The sequence below is a fragment of the Blennius ocellaris genome (assembly GCF_963422515.1).
Source record: "Blennius ocellaris genome assembly, chromosome: 10".
In the NCBI taxonomy this organism is placed as follows: domain Eukaryota; kingdom Metazoa; phylum Chordata; class Actinopteri; order Blenniiformes; family Blenniidae; genus Blennius; species Blennius ocellaris.
In genome coordinates this window covers 5,688,025-5,705,286 of record NC_137659.1, presented here as the reverse complement: position 1 = coordinate 5,705,286, position 17,262 = coordinate 5,688,025, and the positions used below count along the sequence as shown (strand labels likewise).

Sequence of the window (17,262 nt, the reverse complement as noted above, 5' to 3'; positions counted from 1 at the left end):
CAGACTTTTCCAGAAACAAGAATCTCCTCAGGCCATCATTGCAGGTTTAGAGAAATGAGCTCATGACAAAAAGTCTCAAATCCCTCGACGAGTGAAGAGATTTCAGTGGGGGGGGGGGGGGTTATGAAAGCCCGACGCTTGTCTCTGTCCACATTGCTGTCGCTGTGGGCCGTACCCTGACACAAAGTAAATTCCACATCTCCTGAGCTTGCGTCGGTTGTGCTGGACAAACAAGTCTGATCCATGGAGGTCCCACATGGCTACTTACAGGACTTAAAGGATCTGCTGCTGACATCTTACTGCCAGATACCACAGAAAAGCTTTGAAAGCTCCAGGCCTCTACAGTTTAGAGCTGCTATGGCAGCAGAATGGTGGATCTGCACAACATAAGGCCAGTGGTTATAATGTGATAGGTTTAAGACACCTCATAGGCTTACATTAATGGCTCAGGTGTTGTTGGATTTGGTCGCATTTAACATTTGTTCAGTCTTAATTCTGACAAAGTTTCAGGTACTAAATGAGTTTATAGCTCTGTTTTTCTCTGAATGCCATCAGGAAGCCATCAGATTTGCTCCCAACGAATCACTCAGCTCATCAACAACATACAACAAAAGTGGGAACATCCCATCTGAAGTGATATCAAACCATCATTGAGCCTTGAGGTGAAAACCCCGTGGATTTCCCCGTGAAGAGGCAGAAAATACGGAACCAGCATACATGTAGGAAAATAAATAAATAGATAAATAAATAAAACTCAAGCGAGTTATCCTAAAATGCTTTAAACAGTCTACTTGCCAAGTAACTTGTGTGTAGGTGTGCTGCTGCCGTTTTTTTTTTTTTTTGGAAGCACTTTTTTGAATTCATCAGTTAACGAAGCACTTCTTTCCAGCCTCACTTTAAGTGACTCAAACTTTCAAAACAACCATTTTATAATAAGATGTCAGAGGATGACGCCAATCCATCATCGACCAATTGACCTTTGGCTCAGCCCCGCCCCCTTCTTAGTCGCTGCCGCTAATTCCGACAATTGTATTCATTAGTACAGTAAATACATTTAACGACTGCACATTTTCTATTCTGGTCTGCTACTCGTCTATGGATCCGGCAGACATAACAGTCTTAATCTGTGAACGTGGAGTTCAAACTGAAGTGTTTGGAATGTTTAGCTTTGGATCAGCTTGGTTTTGCCTGTGGATTCTCTGGAGATGACACACTTTCCCAACCTTAACGTCTATAGTGACAAAACGATAACCTATGTGTTGATATTCAACATTTTAGCCTCTTGACTGGTGGTAGCGTGCTATAATTGGCAAACTGATCCAACATGGTTGAGATAGGAAGGATAAGATAGGAAGTGGGAATTGGGAATTTGACTGGTAAAGTCTAAGTTTTTCTTTGTCCACCATCTCCTCCTCTTGCTAATGTGCAATTGTTAAGTTTCTCTCTGGAAAAGTGCCCCGAGTTGACGGCCGCATATAGCACTAAATAAATACAATTGAGTCGACTTGACATAAAGAATACTTCAGTCTTTAAAGTGGTACTTTTAAGCTCAACGCTTTTAGCAGCAACCTCAGGTTGTTGATTTTGTGTTTCTAGAGTGCGCGCAAACTGTGGCTGTAGTCATTTCATGTTTCAGAATATTTGTCTGAAAACCTGCTAAAGGCAAAAAAAAAATTCTATTTATCATACGAAAAGTACAAGTCCTAAAAAGATAGACAATCTGTAAAATGCAAAAAAAACCAACAAAAAAAACCAAGATGCTAAATATTTCACCCTCTTCAAATTTACAATTTTCTATTCGCATGCTTAACTTTATTGATAAGATTTTTATCAGCATTTCAGAATTGTATTGCATGATGCAATCAGTTTTAAATCAGTGATGCGTTTAACTTTACTTCAATTTAACTTTTACAAAGCAGGAGGAACTATAGAAGTAATCAACACGGGGCAGGAAATTTAAATAGCAGCCTCTCCAATGACCCCCCCTCCGCCATCTTTACAGACGTAGAAAACAAAACATTTCTCTCCCGATGCTGCCGCCGCCCTCCTTCATTCGCCTCTTCGCTCCCTCATTACTCCCCTCCTCCCTCTGCTCATTAATGATGTTTAATTAGTGCATATCGGGTTTCATCTCCTCATCTGAAATCTTTCATTTCAGCCGGCCTGCTTGTGGAAGTGACAACAATTGAGATGTTACTAAATGCCAGAGGGGACGCACAATCAGTTTGTGCATCAAAGCATCATTACAAATAATCATGATTTTATAGTGGCAGGAACAATATCAGGCCCCACAAAAAAAAAAGGAAAAAAACACACCCAAAAAAAACATCATCAAGATAATCATTTTCAGGCATTTTCATCATTGTGTTCCTCATACTTGCACTCTGGTTTCTCCTTCCCTAATTTAAAAGGGTGTCATCGTGCATACAAATAGACGAGGTACAAGGAGCGCTTTCACACTGATGTGATTGGTGTAGTGGAAAGAGGCCGTTATTCTGATCAAAACTGAATAAACACCTTGCTGACATTTGCAATCTGACGTTTTCCTCCTCTCTTCTCGATCCATTTGACTCGTCGGTCTCCCACTTATCAGTCCCCCCCCCCCCCTCCCCGTCTGCTCTTTCTCCGTCCATCTCCCTCAGTCTGCCGGATCATTTCACTCCATTATCTCGCTCTCCTCCACCTTCCAAGTCTTTATCTCTGTGTCTTGTTTTCACTCGTCAACCTTTTCACTCCTTCTTATTATCTACCACTCTCTAACTTCATGGCACCGCAGGCATTCCCCCCCCCCACCCCCAAACATCTTAGTAAATTTTCCCTCAATACACACCTTTCTCTTACGAGTGGTGAGGACTTGGAAGGGTTGGATCTGTTTCTTCTCGTGATCCCAGGCCACCGCCTCAGAGTCCAGGACACAGGACACCACAGAGTCCTTCTTCACCTGAGGAGAGGAGGGGGGGAAAAAAAGAAAAAAGATGCGAGTAAGAATAAATGAAATAAAGAGATAAGAGATTATACTCAGGAGGGGAGATGAGAGAATCGAGGAGGGCTTTTATGGATGAAAAAGCCTGTCTTAGTATCGGCAACATCTGCTGTGGCAAACACAAGACTGTCAGGGAAGAAAAAGCCCATTGAAGTAAATCCAACAAACTTTTAACTCGGTATAAGACTTAACTTGGTAGCTTTTTAAAAAAGAAAAAAAAAGGCATGACGACAAGCAGTCAACTTCAAGACGTGTTTATGCCGTTTCAGGACCTGCAGATGCCCCCAATTTGTTGCCAAATTCTTTGGAAGCCAACACATCAACACTTTTTTTATTTATTTATTTTTAATCTCCTACATTTATTGCCACTGTCAGGTCGCCGTTTCTGCTGCTGGATTCAGTTCTATTCAACCTGCCGCTAAACTGTTTCACGCACCCCCTCTTTTGGGACGATGCCCACGTGGTGCCAAAAGCCAAACAACTTCACCAGCAACAGTTTTGCAGTTTGTTTGTTGCTTATCTTTCCTGCTTGAACTGAAAGACGTTGGCAGCTCGTAGTTATTCCCCTGCAGAGGAGAGAAAAAAACGGAAGTATTCAACTCATGGGCCGATTACACTGGCCATGATCGAGGAGGAAATAAATACAATTTTTAAAAAAATACTCAATACTGGAAAAAAGTAAAAGTAGAAGTGTTTTGGGTTTTTTTTTTTTAGGAGCGGAGGCGGACTAAATAGTAAAGTTGGGAAAAGTGCAATGTGAAACATGATATTAAAGATTCTGCCACCTTTTTTGTTCCATATGACCCTAAAAGTAGGTTCATGTGTGTCTGAGCCAATAAACCATTTGAGTTATCCGATCTGGGTTTCTTTAACCATTTAAATGTACAATCTGCACTACACTAAGTGTTAATCAGAAAAGTCCAGTCAGACTTGACAGGAAAGGTAAAAAAAAAAAAGGTAAATAGGCTGTTTGGAAACAAGGCTGATGTGCCAAAACACAAGCAGTTACACTTATAAGGCAATCAGGTTAAATAATTCATTACTTACCTATTAATGAATGTGTCTTAATGTGCATTTATTAATATTAATTCTAGATTTAGAGCAATAAAGCACAGAGGCAGCGTTGAGAATGTTTTTTTTTTTTTTTAACTTATTAATATGTAAAATAATGCATGAAGTTGCTATGAAATGCAATCTACCCAATTTATGCAGGCAACCTGTGTTATAGTGAAGCTTCCCCTCAGCCGACGTTCATTTATGGCTTTCACAAAGTGTGTGGACACATGCTCACAAGACAGGACACAGAAAATTAAAAAAACCCCTGTTATCGATTTTTGGAGATAAAGACCCTGGTTTCAAGAACTGACACGGTCTATCTTTACAGCACAAGTAAATTAACTAGCCTTAATCATAAGCGGGGCACAAACATGTGAAAATTATGTAAATGGGGTGACGGTTGAGGGGTGGGGTTGGCTGAAGTTATAAAACTGTGTTGCAAGACGATGACATGAAGCAGAGGGGGGAAAAAAGGTGAAAGAATTGTTTTAAAATCGCAGTGCAAATAGTGTGCGAAAAGACAAATGGCGAGAAGGAACGTTTGTGAGCACTGATCGTACAGTGTCGTGTGTGTGTGTGTGTGGGGGGGGAGGGGGGTGTCAGGAGTGCAGAGCAGAAAGCTGAAATTAAAGCTTCAAAAAAAAGAAAGAAAAAAAAGACAAGAGTAAGAAGAGGTGAATGAACGAACAAGCGTCATGAAGAAGTGATGAATAAGAAAGACTTGGAAAGACAAGTGGACGGCGAGGTGAGAGACAAAGAGCCGTGGAGCTTTTAAAGTTAGGTGGGTATAAACAGAGATGAATTTCTGAGTGAGAGTGATGTGAGGAGGGAGAAATGATGAAACAAGAGGGTGAGAGGGGAGAAGTCGGTGAAAGCAAGGTGATTTTTTGCCTCTTTTTTTTTTGTTAACCTCCTGTTATAGGTGTGCTGCTCCATAAGTGCAGCAAGAGCAACTCTAACCCCTGAAAAAGTAATCTGCTCTCCAAAAAGTCTCAGAAAAATTCTATATGTTGTTGTTGTGTGGAACTGTGCTTTCCTTTTTACATTTTTTAAGTCTGCACAATGGGAGCTGCTTCAAAACCTTTTCCAAGAGCCTCCTGCTGGTTTTTCTGCCGAAAATGAATTTGGGGGGGGGGTTTGTTTTTTGTTTTTACTGAGACCTTTCCCCCCCCCCACAGCTGACATTTTGACACGTAAAAGCACAAAAAGCGGCGGTATAATTAACAACATTAAGCGCTGGCTGTTTTGATTTGGCCGAGCTGGGCGAGTTGACGGGAGAGGCGTCCCCGGGCCACATTGTTACAGAAGCTTCTTCCCGCTATCACGGGTGGAAATGCCAGCTGCGACAAGTCTCACCTTTTAACATAAAGCAGGAAATGCACAAGCTGCAGGATAAACAGAACAAAAAAAACCACCCCCCCCCCCCCCCCCCCCCTCTCCCTCCCCACAAAAACCAACAGAACCCTGAACACCACGAAACCCCACAGTGAATCTGAACACGTCGGGGCGTTTTGAAAACCGCACAAGGTTGAGCCAATCAGCGAAGTGCTGATTAGTTTGAGAGGACTGGACACCTGCAGTCAATAGAGTCAGCAGGGTTTTCCCATGATGAGAGCAGGGAAGAATGTGCTGGCGGGTCAGCGCCAGACCGCTGTGGAGAGCCGGAGCGTGTCGAGCGGTGGGAAACGCGCTCCCCTTTGGGTTACGGCCGTGGAAAAATGGCGTTTAATTAGTGACAGCTTGACAAAGTGCATCACAAAGCGCAGCCTTAAAAGGGTCATATTATACAGCTTTCACTTTCGCATGGATCTTGTTTGTCTAAAAACACTGTATTCAGAATGTATTGTCCAATGTTGGATTGGCTGGAGCCCAGATAACACTATCTAGGGTTTGATTTCACACTAAAGCTACAAAAAATATATGTGATCTGTAAACTAAAACAAGGTTGAGACATCAGTTCATATGGAAATATGTTCTTTGCAACTTCACTGGGTAAACAAAGGCTAACACAAAAATAAAAAAATAAAAAAAAATAAAAAATCAGTTAACATTAAAAACAATCAACACTGGCAGATTCTCATCTTTGATATCACCTTGAAGGTAGCCACGTATGGTCACACAAGCCAACATTCACAATTTGGAAAAAAAGAAACCTGACTAATAAACTTGATTTAGGGGAAGTGCAAGATTGTTTCTAGAACTACTACTCTCTTCCATTTTCCGCCGGCAACACTAAATATGTGACAGGTAATCTCCAATGTCACACTTTAACCAACTGAGATTAATTTGCTGTATTTTATTATGTTCACTTCCTCTTGGTAGCGTCCAATAATATAATAATGGAAAATAACTTAACACATGTCAATAATGTCACAATGTTGGCCTTTTTCAATGTAATAAAGCCAATAATAACATTAATAATATTAAAATGATCGCAAATAGATTGATTGGAGAGGGGCAGGGTTTGATAAGCTTGTGCTTTTACCTTCTCCTTCTCCAACATGTTGAGTTTTCTACGTCAATGTATTTATTGTACTGACTTTTTTGTTGTACTTTTTAATGTGTAACGAACGCACGGACAAAGTGGAATTAAATTAAATAGCAATAAAGCTCCAAAAAATGCAATAACTGCAGGCAATAATGTAAAAAAAATAAATAAATACACAAGGCTACACTTTGTGGAAATACAAGGTTTGTTTGCGAGTTTTGTGCAGCTCGCATATCAAAAATGAGAATGGATGATCACCGAGGATAATGGTTGTAAAATAACTTTTCTAATATAATTGGTAAATAAATTGGTAAGTGTAATTGGCTTAATTACATTCAAAATAGCCAAAATATTACGTTATGAACACTGTTTATCCAAAATGTTTAATTAGAATGGAAGAAATTAGAAAAAAGGAAAGCTTGAGAAACACACAGTTCTAGTTTAAAAACCTCATAACAAGTCAACTATGCCATTTTCATAGGGGTGTGAATTAACCACAGGAGTGTCTGTCTCTGTACTAGCTCTGTATGACCCCTGAAATACTTTATTTCCAACGTCAGCTCAAGACAAGTTCGAGTTTACCTCAGAAGTAACTGTTTATAAAAATGGAAAAGATGGATGAATAAGACAAGTTTATCCTTTTTCCACATCCTCGAAAAAACCAAGAGCACCTGCATCTCCCCCCCCCCCCCCCGACAAGCTGAAGCTCCAACTCATGTCCTCATAAATCCTCACCAAGGAACCTATTAGTAATATTCCTCCACAATTCTGGGAATTTATCTTATCCAATAATCTTCCCCGATTAGCGCGGACCAGATGGGAGTTTACTTTAATGTTATCGATGTCTCAATAAGGCTTATGGACCCGAAACGTCTCGCAAACGGAGTGGAGCGAGCAGCCTTGATGTAGATTTATCTGCTGCTCCGACTCGAGCAGGAGAAACACACTCAGCGGGATCGCGCTCCGATAACCTCCAGCCAACTGCCCAAAGCTGCAGGTAGCGGCGATCTCCTTCAGGCTCACCACGCCAGCAGATCCCGGCTCATTTGGCACAGCCTGCGTGCAGCGGCACTCCAAAGTTAAGAACACGTCGAGGAAGTTTAGGCAACTCAGGTAGAAGTCGAAGTAGCGCTGAATAATTGCGGCAAAAGGTGAGGAAGAGATTTGGAACTGTGACAGATGGAAGAAAGAAGAGATGGAGGAGAGGTGGAGAAAAAAATAAATGTGCTTAGCTGTTCTCACACACACACACACACACACACACACACACACACACACACACACACACACACACACACACACACACACACACACACACACACACACACACACACACACACACACACACACACACACACACACACACACACACACACACACACACACACACACACACACACACACACACACACACACACACGCACACACACGCACACACCCGAAAGTGTATAACGATCCCCCATTTGAGAATCGTGGCTCAGAGCCACACCTCCCTCCCTCCCTCCCCTCCCTACCTTGGGGATGCGAGAGATGATATCGGGGTATTTGCTGGTGTTATCTTCCTGGTTGCGGCTGAAAATCCGAACTTCGCCACTCTCCAGAATGTGAATCTGTGGGAGAGAACATGAAAAACTGAGGTTTTGCTTTGGATTTTTTTTTTTTTTTTTTTGGGGTTCCCTTTAATAGAATGTTTAAAAACTCCAAGGCAGGCGTGTCAAACATGAGACCCATGGGGCAGAACCAACCCACAAGTGGCTCCAATCCAGCCAAACTACCCAATTGTTAAACTTTCAAAGAGAAATTTGTTTTAAACAGTGTTCCTAAAAGTAGCATGGGCGTAATGTTCAAATCTGAGCTCAATTTAATTCCACATGTAAAGCATGAGGGTAAAACGTCTCCTGCTTCTATTTGGATATGTTGGGCCATTATTAATTTCTTATTTTATCTGTTACTTTTTTTGGGCTTGCTTTGCTCTACTATGTTTATGTTTATATTTTATGTTATTATTTTTGTTTTGTTGTTTATGGAGGAGTATTAGAGCCACTAAAAATAATCGGAGGTTAAAGAAAAAAAGACAAAAAATGCATTGTAGGCAGTAGCCTTAATACTCATCCATAGTTGTTGTTACCACATGTTCGAAATCAACTATTATAAAAAAAAAAGAAGAACCTTTTGTTTTGTTTTGTTTTAATAATTTTTTGTTATCTTAGGAATACGTCTAGAGTCTGCACATTTCTCTCAACACAGAGATTACTGTACTGTATTCATTACTTTAACGCCATGCCTTCCGGTCTCGCACCTTCAGCCTCGACAACTCAGCTGGTCGTGTTTTGACGAGGACCAGAGAGCCGGATCACATTGCACCGGTTTTAAAAGGGATTGCATTGTCTCCACGTGTCTTTTAGGATTGATTTTAAGGCGTTTTTTTTTGTTTTTTTTAAACAATGTAATTGCAACTTCTTATCTTACAGATTTACTTTTATTGCTTGAACCATCGCGGACCCTCAGGTCCTCTGGTACTGGTCTCACAATCATTCCCACTGTTAATACAAGACCCTCCGGACAGGCTGCTTTCCAGCGCCGTTTATGGAGCCGCCTGCCAGAGAAACTGTGGGCTGCAGAGAATGTTCAGATTTTTTCAAACGCAGGCTGAAGACTTATTTCTAACAAGGCTTTTAAGTAATGTACCCTTCTTACTTATTGTAGATTTGGAGAAATATATTCCCTTTCTTATGTTTGATATGCATGTACAATGGTGGATGTGGGTGGATGAAGCACTTTGTGCCACACCATATTTAACAAAAAGTACTTTATAAATAAAGTCTGATTTGATTTCATGATGAAAGATGGCTGCCTCATTTCGATAAAACTTGCCCGACAAGTGAGGCTGCCAGGGTGAATTTGTAAAAACACCCATAACGCAAGAGCTATATGAGAAGTTTCTGGGGGATTTAACCTTATTTTGCACCAAACGATTTCATTAAAATTGGTTTTTTGTTGAGATTATAGCCATTTTCAGTACCAATTGTTTGATTTTGTGAAAAATATAGACCTTTTCATTACATATACTCTGTGCCACAACATAGAAAATCTTTACAGTTTAAATTGAAAGGTCACTATGGCACTTTTTTACCGTTGACGAAATTGGGCTGCTGAACTAAAATGTGTTGTAAAATGTGACGCCTCGGCTCAAAAGAGTTCGACCTTTCTGACCTCAGTCAATTCCATAAGAGATTTTGTGCATTAGCAGACAGATTCATTATTTGTTTTCAACAGTCATGACTGATGGATATTCTGATGTTGGAGCTGCAGACACTTGTTAATTTGAAGGAGTCACAAGTCAAAAACCTCAAGGGCAACTTGACAGGCACATATGTTGCAGAAACAATCAGCAAAAAAAAAACCCTGACTGGAGTCTCGTTGGAGACGCAAATGCATGAATATACACACAATTTAACTTGGAATCACACTGAATCAGGACTGTGTTACTCTGCATGTTTTGTTCCTTTTCCTAAAGTCATCATATTGTCAGAGTTGAACATTCGGCTCACTCACAAGGCTTCAGAAAACAGAACACATTGGCTTATATTCAGCCCAATACTTCAAATTACGTTGCATGAACTTGGGTCAAAACTCGTCCAAAAGAATGACAAACATTTGTCTCCACTTTTGTCTAAATTGCTTGCATTTGGTGCAACAGTTGCCAGACAATCAACCAGATTTCACTCCAGTTCAGTCATGAATTTTAACATTGGACTTGAAGCAAAATGGAGTTGGACGGGGACCAGACCGACATTCGTTTGTAAAAACTAAACTGTGGATGGTTCGTGGCGGGTTGGACAAAACAACACAACGATTTTCCCGAAATTTAAGCAGCAGGTTCACAAGGCCGCGAATATTAAAAAACAAACATTTTGGAAACTCTTTTACAAATTCAAGCTGTAGATCAGGGAGAAATTATCTAACTCAATGTCTGTTTGCACAAGATCACACTAAAAATAATAAAGGATTTTTTTGTATTCCCCCTAATTTAAGCCCCATCTACACGACAAGGTTTGTGAGCGCACCACGATATAATGATTTATTCTACACATGCTCAGTAGATGAACAACAAGAACAATGTTTGCCTCCAGAGTGTCATGACTCCCAGGCCATATTCTCCTGAAACTTGGTAGTTTTATAGTTGACAGTCGCCGTAATAATCCAAGCTGGTCGTCTGTCGACACGAACGCCTTTGTGACTCGCAGTTGTTGATGTCTATTGCTTATTGTTCTCTGCGAGCGTGGCTTCATCACAAAAACAGCCAACAGCATCAAATCGCGGCCTCGGATGCCAACTACATCGTTTTCAGTGGTTCTGATATTTTCATGTAAATGAACATTGTTTTCATAATGTTGCCATGGAAACGTTAAACTTTTTTTGAAAAGGTTTTCGTGATTAATTCTGCCAAATGCGTGCACGACAAACATTGTTTTCCTTTGATTATTGTACCCGACGCCACGCCACAGGACACACAAGCGTAGGTGGAATACATTACCGGGGCACACTAAACAAAGATCAGACAACACTTTCTCTTCCGTCTTTCCAACTATCACCGGTTCATGGGCGTAAATTAGGCGATTATCACCGCTGTTCACTTTCAGGGTGTTGCGGAAACAAAAACTCAAGACTCAGAGTTGATGCGTGGCTTGAGGTGGACGCCGGGTCCGCCTGTCATCACACGGGCTGAAATAGAGAGATAGCAGACAACGGGCTGGACTCCAGCCAAGCTGCAGCACGCCCCCTTTCATGACTTTGTGTGATGTGTATTGGTAATCGGTAAGTCGCACACTGGCAGCAGTAGCAACTGTTTCTGCCTGTAGTAAACATGGTTCCCGGAAAAACATCTTTAAAAAATAAATATCAGACACTGGAAGCATTCATGGTCACGGGGTGGTTTAAGATTTGTATTCCCGGTGCGTGGGCGAGCAGCACACAGACGCTGGAACTCAGAATTCATCTGGCAGTTGATTTCTAGATTAGTTGACGGGTCAACAAAATGTCAAAATGAGCAGGTAAATAAGTGAAAAAAGATCCCCCCCCCCTCGGCCTTAATGTCAACTTCTGGAGTTTCAAGCTGTGCCAACACAAAGTGGTTCAGTCTGATGGAACAGATACGCTCAGTTTTAATCAACGCAGCTGTCCTCACAGGCAGCACAACGCCTCGCAATTTACTTGCGCACATCGCTATACACCCGCTAGCTCTATTTTTCTGTTTTATGCACATAATTAGCGACAGTGATTGTGTGTGGGGCTCTGAGCGTTTTCGAAAAACCCTCGCTGACCTACGGTTCAATACCATGGCAGGGGAAATCTTGTGGAGTTGCAGCATCAGAGCGGCGCTTCTCTCGCCGGCACTTTTAATATTTAGTTTCATTTGATGTTAAAACGCACAAAGGGAGAAAACTCACAATTCTGAAGGTCAAACCAAAAAAAATGTGGGCATTTTTCGGAGGGAAAATAAAATCCTCATTCTTCATCAGCTAATCAATGACTGTGTGAATTATTTCAGGGGGAGTCAGCGTAGGTGAGAGCAGCAGACAATCCTCTCATCTTTTTTCTAAGATGTTGCGAGGCGTCCCAGATTCTGTCTGCTCCCGTTATGACATAACTCGGGGTAAAACACGTTAGGTCAGCCCATTATCAAGCAGATCTCCCCCCCTCCGCTCCGTCCCTGCATGAATCCTCCTCCCACATTCAGATTCCTCAATACATCACTGGAATGCAGACATTAATATTCTCCGTATTGTTGCCACACGGCTTCTAATAGAAAGTCGAGTGAGGAATATAAACCCTTCTGAGGCTAATTTGTGAGTAACGGTTACAGAGGAGCATGTATTTGGTTTTGGGGAGCTCAATAAACAATCTTCCACTGAGCAGCTGGAGCTGGAGCTCATTAATAATCAAACATTACGGTACGAGTTTGTCCTCTTTCAGTTTGCCTGGTCGCTCATATTATCTGTCCAAGACATGCTCTCCTCCACAATGATGGTGTATTTTTGACTTTAAGCCTGGGCTGGGATGAATTAATTGCTTGTATGGATTTTCTTTTGTCTTCCCTCTCAAATTATCGTAGATGTATAAACTTGTAAAATCTATTAAAAAAAAAAAAAAGCACACAAACTCGATTCCTTGGCTGTCACGCAGGCAGAGTCTGAATCTCCTGTGACTGCTCACAAGATCTGAACACACACACACACACCCAAAGAGAGAGGGGTTGCGGTGGTGGTGGTGGTGGTGGTGGGGGGGGGTCGGTGGTGGTTAATTGAGTGGTGTATCGCGAGTCCCTCTGCTGGCTGTTTGGGGTAAAGTCCACTGCAGTGAGGCCACAGGGAGAGAAAAGAGAGAGACAGAGGAGGAGGACGTCATAGGGCTCACTCGCTCTGAATCCAACCTATTCTCTCTGTCTCTGCCTCTCCCTCCTCGGCTCCGCTCTCTTCTCAATTCAACTCAGTTCAAAGGCACTTTATTGGCATGACTGTCCAAAATTAACAATACAGCTGGAGGGGTTTACATTACAATCTCTCGCTTGCTGTGTGTCTCTTTATGGCTCTCTCTCTCAGAATTTCCTCATTCCCGCCGCCGTCTCCTGTGGTGTGTCTCCCTCTCACTCCCTCCACAACCCCCCTCCCTCCCTCCCTCCCCAGCCCACAGTGGGAGAAGGAGCTTGCAGTGCCCACAGGCCCAGGTTAGAAGCAGCACTACTGTTTATCTTAAAAGAATAGGCACGAGCGAGCAATACTTCAAACTCACAGAACACAGCTGAAAGGTATATGCATTCAAAATTCAGCAGGCACATGTTTGCTGGGAAAGCAGACGGCACGCACGCACCTGCGCGCGCTCGCCGTCGTACTTGTACTCGCAGGTGAACGCGGCTTCGTCGAACCTCTTCATCACCTCGCCGACGCCCTTGGTGGGATGAGCCAACATGGGCCTCAGCGGTACACCTGGAGGAGGAGGAGGAAACATGGAAACTCCAACTCGTGCGTGTTTCCGAAAAGTAACCAACTGGGCCGGCCCGGGAAAGCGAACGGGAGCAGATCTCAGATCAGTTTGCAAAGAGGAATTTAAAAACATCAGCTCAGAAGCTGTTAAATTAGCATCAATGACACATTCCTACATGACAAATCAGCATCACACCCACAACGGTTTTCAGCGGCAAAAGCGGAGTTGAAATTTGTTTGTTTGTTTGTTGTCTCATTTGGCTTTAATATTAAAGTTGTCTGACTCATATCCCCTCGAGCTGCGCTGATAAGTTAAGCTTCAAAAGCAGCGGAGGGGAGATATAAGAACATACACCCAACAAATTCCTTTAATTAAAGCTTACAGAGAAAGAAAACTCCCATTCCAGAGGACTAATACATTTTGTCCAAATTGGCCGCGGCTATCACGAAAAAAGAAAAAGAAAAAAATTCAGAGTTTTTTTTTTAACTACCTCACCATTCGGAACGGAGTGGAACTCTGAGTAACGACTGTTTACCTGCCAAAAAAGCAGTGAGATTTGTCGATCTGACCAGCTACGGCCAATTTAGCTTCCCAATTTAGTCCATTCAGATGGCGGCTGGTATTAGTTTTCCTACCTGAGTGCCAAGGCTCCTTATCACAAATGTCCTGACAACAGCATAATTAGGAGATAATCCCGAATTTAGCCAGATCTTTTATCTCTCAGTGATAAATGACTCAACTAAAACAACCGAGTCGCCTCCTCTGATGTGCGGTGTTGGGGTTTTTCTCACCTTTCCCCCCCCCTGAGTATTGATGAAGTGCTTACCTGGAGTGAGCTTGCAGTGATTGGGCAGCTGGTCTATGCCCTCCTTTAGCAGGACGGGGATGAGGATGTCGTAATTGGGCATCTCGCTGGATGGGAGAGGCGAAGAGTGAGCAGGCAGGGTGTTTGGGAAGGAAAACAAAAAGAGTTGAGCACAAAAAAAAAAACTAAAAAAAAGAGGGAATCAATATCTGCCAGAAAAGAAAGTGAGGGGGAAAGAGAGACTTGGGCTTAAGGAAGGGGGGGGGGGGGGATGAAGTACTGTCGCAGAGCCGAGGGGAGACTCCAGGAGGAACCAGGGGGTTTGTTTAGGCTTCGGTTACCAGTAAGTCTGTTTGAGAATTAGGCTCTTCTCTTCGAGCCAGGCCCGCCTGCTCTCGCCTGCTCTTCCCTTCCCTGCGTCGATCTCAGCGGGAGGGAAACCTATAAGGAAGGAGAGGGGGGAAAAAATACATTTCAAACAGATCTGTGTAAGTGTTTGAACATTTGTATGGCTGAATATTTGCCGGATGGAAGTTCACAGGCACTTCAAAGTCTGCGTGAGAAATACACAAGACTTACAGGAATTACTAGTGTATAGCTCTACTTCAGTGCTTTTTGCTTTTTAAACGAGCACTTTACCTGATGATGTAATTTCACCATCTCCATACTTGAAATTGCCCTCCAAAAAAACATTTTTCACATCCAACATTAATAATTACGATGCATTTAAAATATGACTTAATTATAAATGATTCTTATTAATTATTCATTACAATGTACCCACATAAGTATTAAAAAATATACTCCGAGCTGACCTGCCTGATTAAATAATGGTTAAATAAATATACAAAAAAACCGCTAAGAAAAACATTTCCTGACCACACCACACAGATCAATGCAAATTTTCCCACAGAGCCTCTGGTCTAATTGACTCTTATTAAAGCTCACCTCCAGCCGTGACTAAGCAACGCATATTAATAACTTTGGATTTAATTTGGTGTCTGTGCTGGTGGCGAATCAGGTCAGATCAGAACTAAAAGGAAGCGGCGAGACGCGAGCTGTCAAAACCACCTCCTCCTCTGGGCCACCGACTCTAAAATGTTTTTTTCATACCTTTGATGGAGCGTGTGGCCGTAAATTGGTTCTCCTAACGTGCTAAACGATGCAAGTCTTGCCAGTGTCAGAGCGGTGCTCTTGATGAAAGCGAAGAATGTTTTAACACCAACTTAACAAGTGATTTATAAATAAATCAAACTATCACCAACTTTAACACCCTTCCCTTCCAGGTTTGTAGATTCATTTCAAATACATATGAGTAAATTTATCAAACTACTGAGCAACTTGGACTTGTCGGAGCGGTTTTCAAAAAATAATGGTCACTTTTATAGAAGCATTTGAGTAAACATGTTATTTGACATTTAAACAATATGCTAGGTCATTACGTGGGCCAGTTTTGGCCCACAAGCTTCATGTTTGACACGCCTGTGCAACGTCAACTTCTTAAACTTGTGTAGAGGTTTGACTGCTTGATGTGGCTCCATTGAATCCGAGGTAAAGGGAACTTCGGCAAACGTGAAGAGCCGTATAGGAAGAATTTGTAGCGTTAAAAAAAACTGACACGGAGACGGAGTCAAAAAGTGATGACGATAAATCCGTCAACGACGTGTTGTGTGGTTTATGGTGGAGCGTGAACGTGAAATGAAAACGGTATTGAATCGCGTTGAAGTATTTTTGATGTTATGGTTTCCATGGCAACTGTTCACCAATTAGCAATGTCGTCTATAGTTGCAGCTTCTTCAAGATGTTAAAAGTGCAGTCGTCCTTGCAAGAAAGCCGTCCTGTTTCCATCCTTGTCTCGTGAGTTTATTAGGATGTTAAAAGTCGACGGTTCGGGAAGTTCTGTTTGAATATTTAATCTCCTGAAAGCCACACAGCAACAGAGTGTTTCAAACGAGCAGCGAGCAAATAGCTAAACACTCTGTAAATCTATTTTTAATTAGCTAATAGGCCTGTCGGGTTTCTGTTTGCTCGATTTATAAATGAACAGAACATCTCGGATTCAGGAACTAGGAATATGACTATTTATATAACTTTAATATTATTATGATTAAAGTAGCTTGCAAACAACAAAAAAGTGTGGGCATCTCAGTCATCTACACACGCTGCTTGCTGCTGCTGCTTCAGGAAATAAGCAATTAAAGCGAAAAAAGAAAATGAGTTGTTTGTGTAGCATTTATGTGGTGGCACAAAAGTTAGTATGGAAGTGAATTTTACCTCCTTGGGAATGTATTATACTGTTCGACATAACACAATCAAAGATATCTTTTCAATTGCCTTTTCTTCTGTCGGAGACAAAATCTCACTGTCTACAGAAGACATATTTACAATTGACTTAATGGAGCTCTGTCCCCAAAATTAATCTACAAAACAACTGGCGCACATTCAAATGACACTTACTACACAAAGTCCAATTTTGAAATAAACTTGACTATGAGAAAAACACTTTTTACCCCCCCCCCGCAATAGTTACAACTCTCCTCCTTTCATCTTGTGCTTAATGTTGTTTATCCTTTGCTGCAGTTTCATAATACAAAAAGCCACAGATGGATGACACGGGCTGACGGTGTGACTATTTGCAGTGGAGTGCCACTATTCACCACACATTCACTGCACAATGCGACATGCCTCCAACTCATTTCATACAATCTGATATGGAATCAAGATTTTATTAGAACCAGCGCTGCGTAGTCACACTGGAAACCCGTGTTGCGACACATTCGGCCGTGTTCAGAGTTATTCGCATATTTAGCCTCCCTGCTGTAAATTTGTCAAGGGTGTTGTGTTACAATCCCCCTACAAGAGATCGCAAACAATGTGGGAGAAAATTGGGAGTCACACCGTTGGACCCACCTATCACTCACGCTGATAGACCATTAGGGAGGGCTA

General features: G+C 42.0%; 1 protein-coding gene across 1 annotated transcript in view; it reads right to left on the bottom strand.

Annotated features, from left to right (window-relative positions):
• The window catches only part of lig1 (ligase I, DNA, ATP-dependent), a gene marked incomplete at its 3' end in the record, with an annotated part of 52,317 nt that overhangs the window by 11,603 nt on the left and 23,452 nt on the right, over positions 1-17,262 (bottom strand). The window contains exons 15-19 of the mRNA XM_080502975.1: positions 14,658-14,757; positions 14,338-14,423; positions 13,398-13,513; positions 8,042-8,137; positions 2,831-2,941 (exon numbers count right to left, since the gene is read on the bottom strand). Of these exons, the coding sequence (XP_080359101.1) occupies positions 2,831-2,941; positions 8,042-8,137; positions 13,398-13,513; positions 14,338-14,423; positions 14,658-14,757 (509 nt within the window). The remainder of the gene's footprint in view (positions 1-2,830; positions 2,942-8,041; positions 8,138-13,397; positions 13,514-14,337; positions 14,424-14,657; positions 14,758-17,262) is intronic.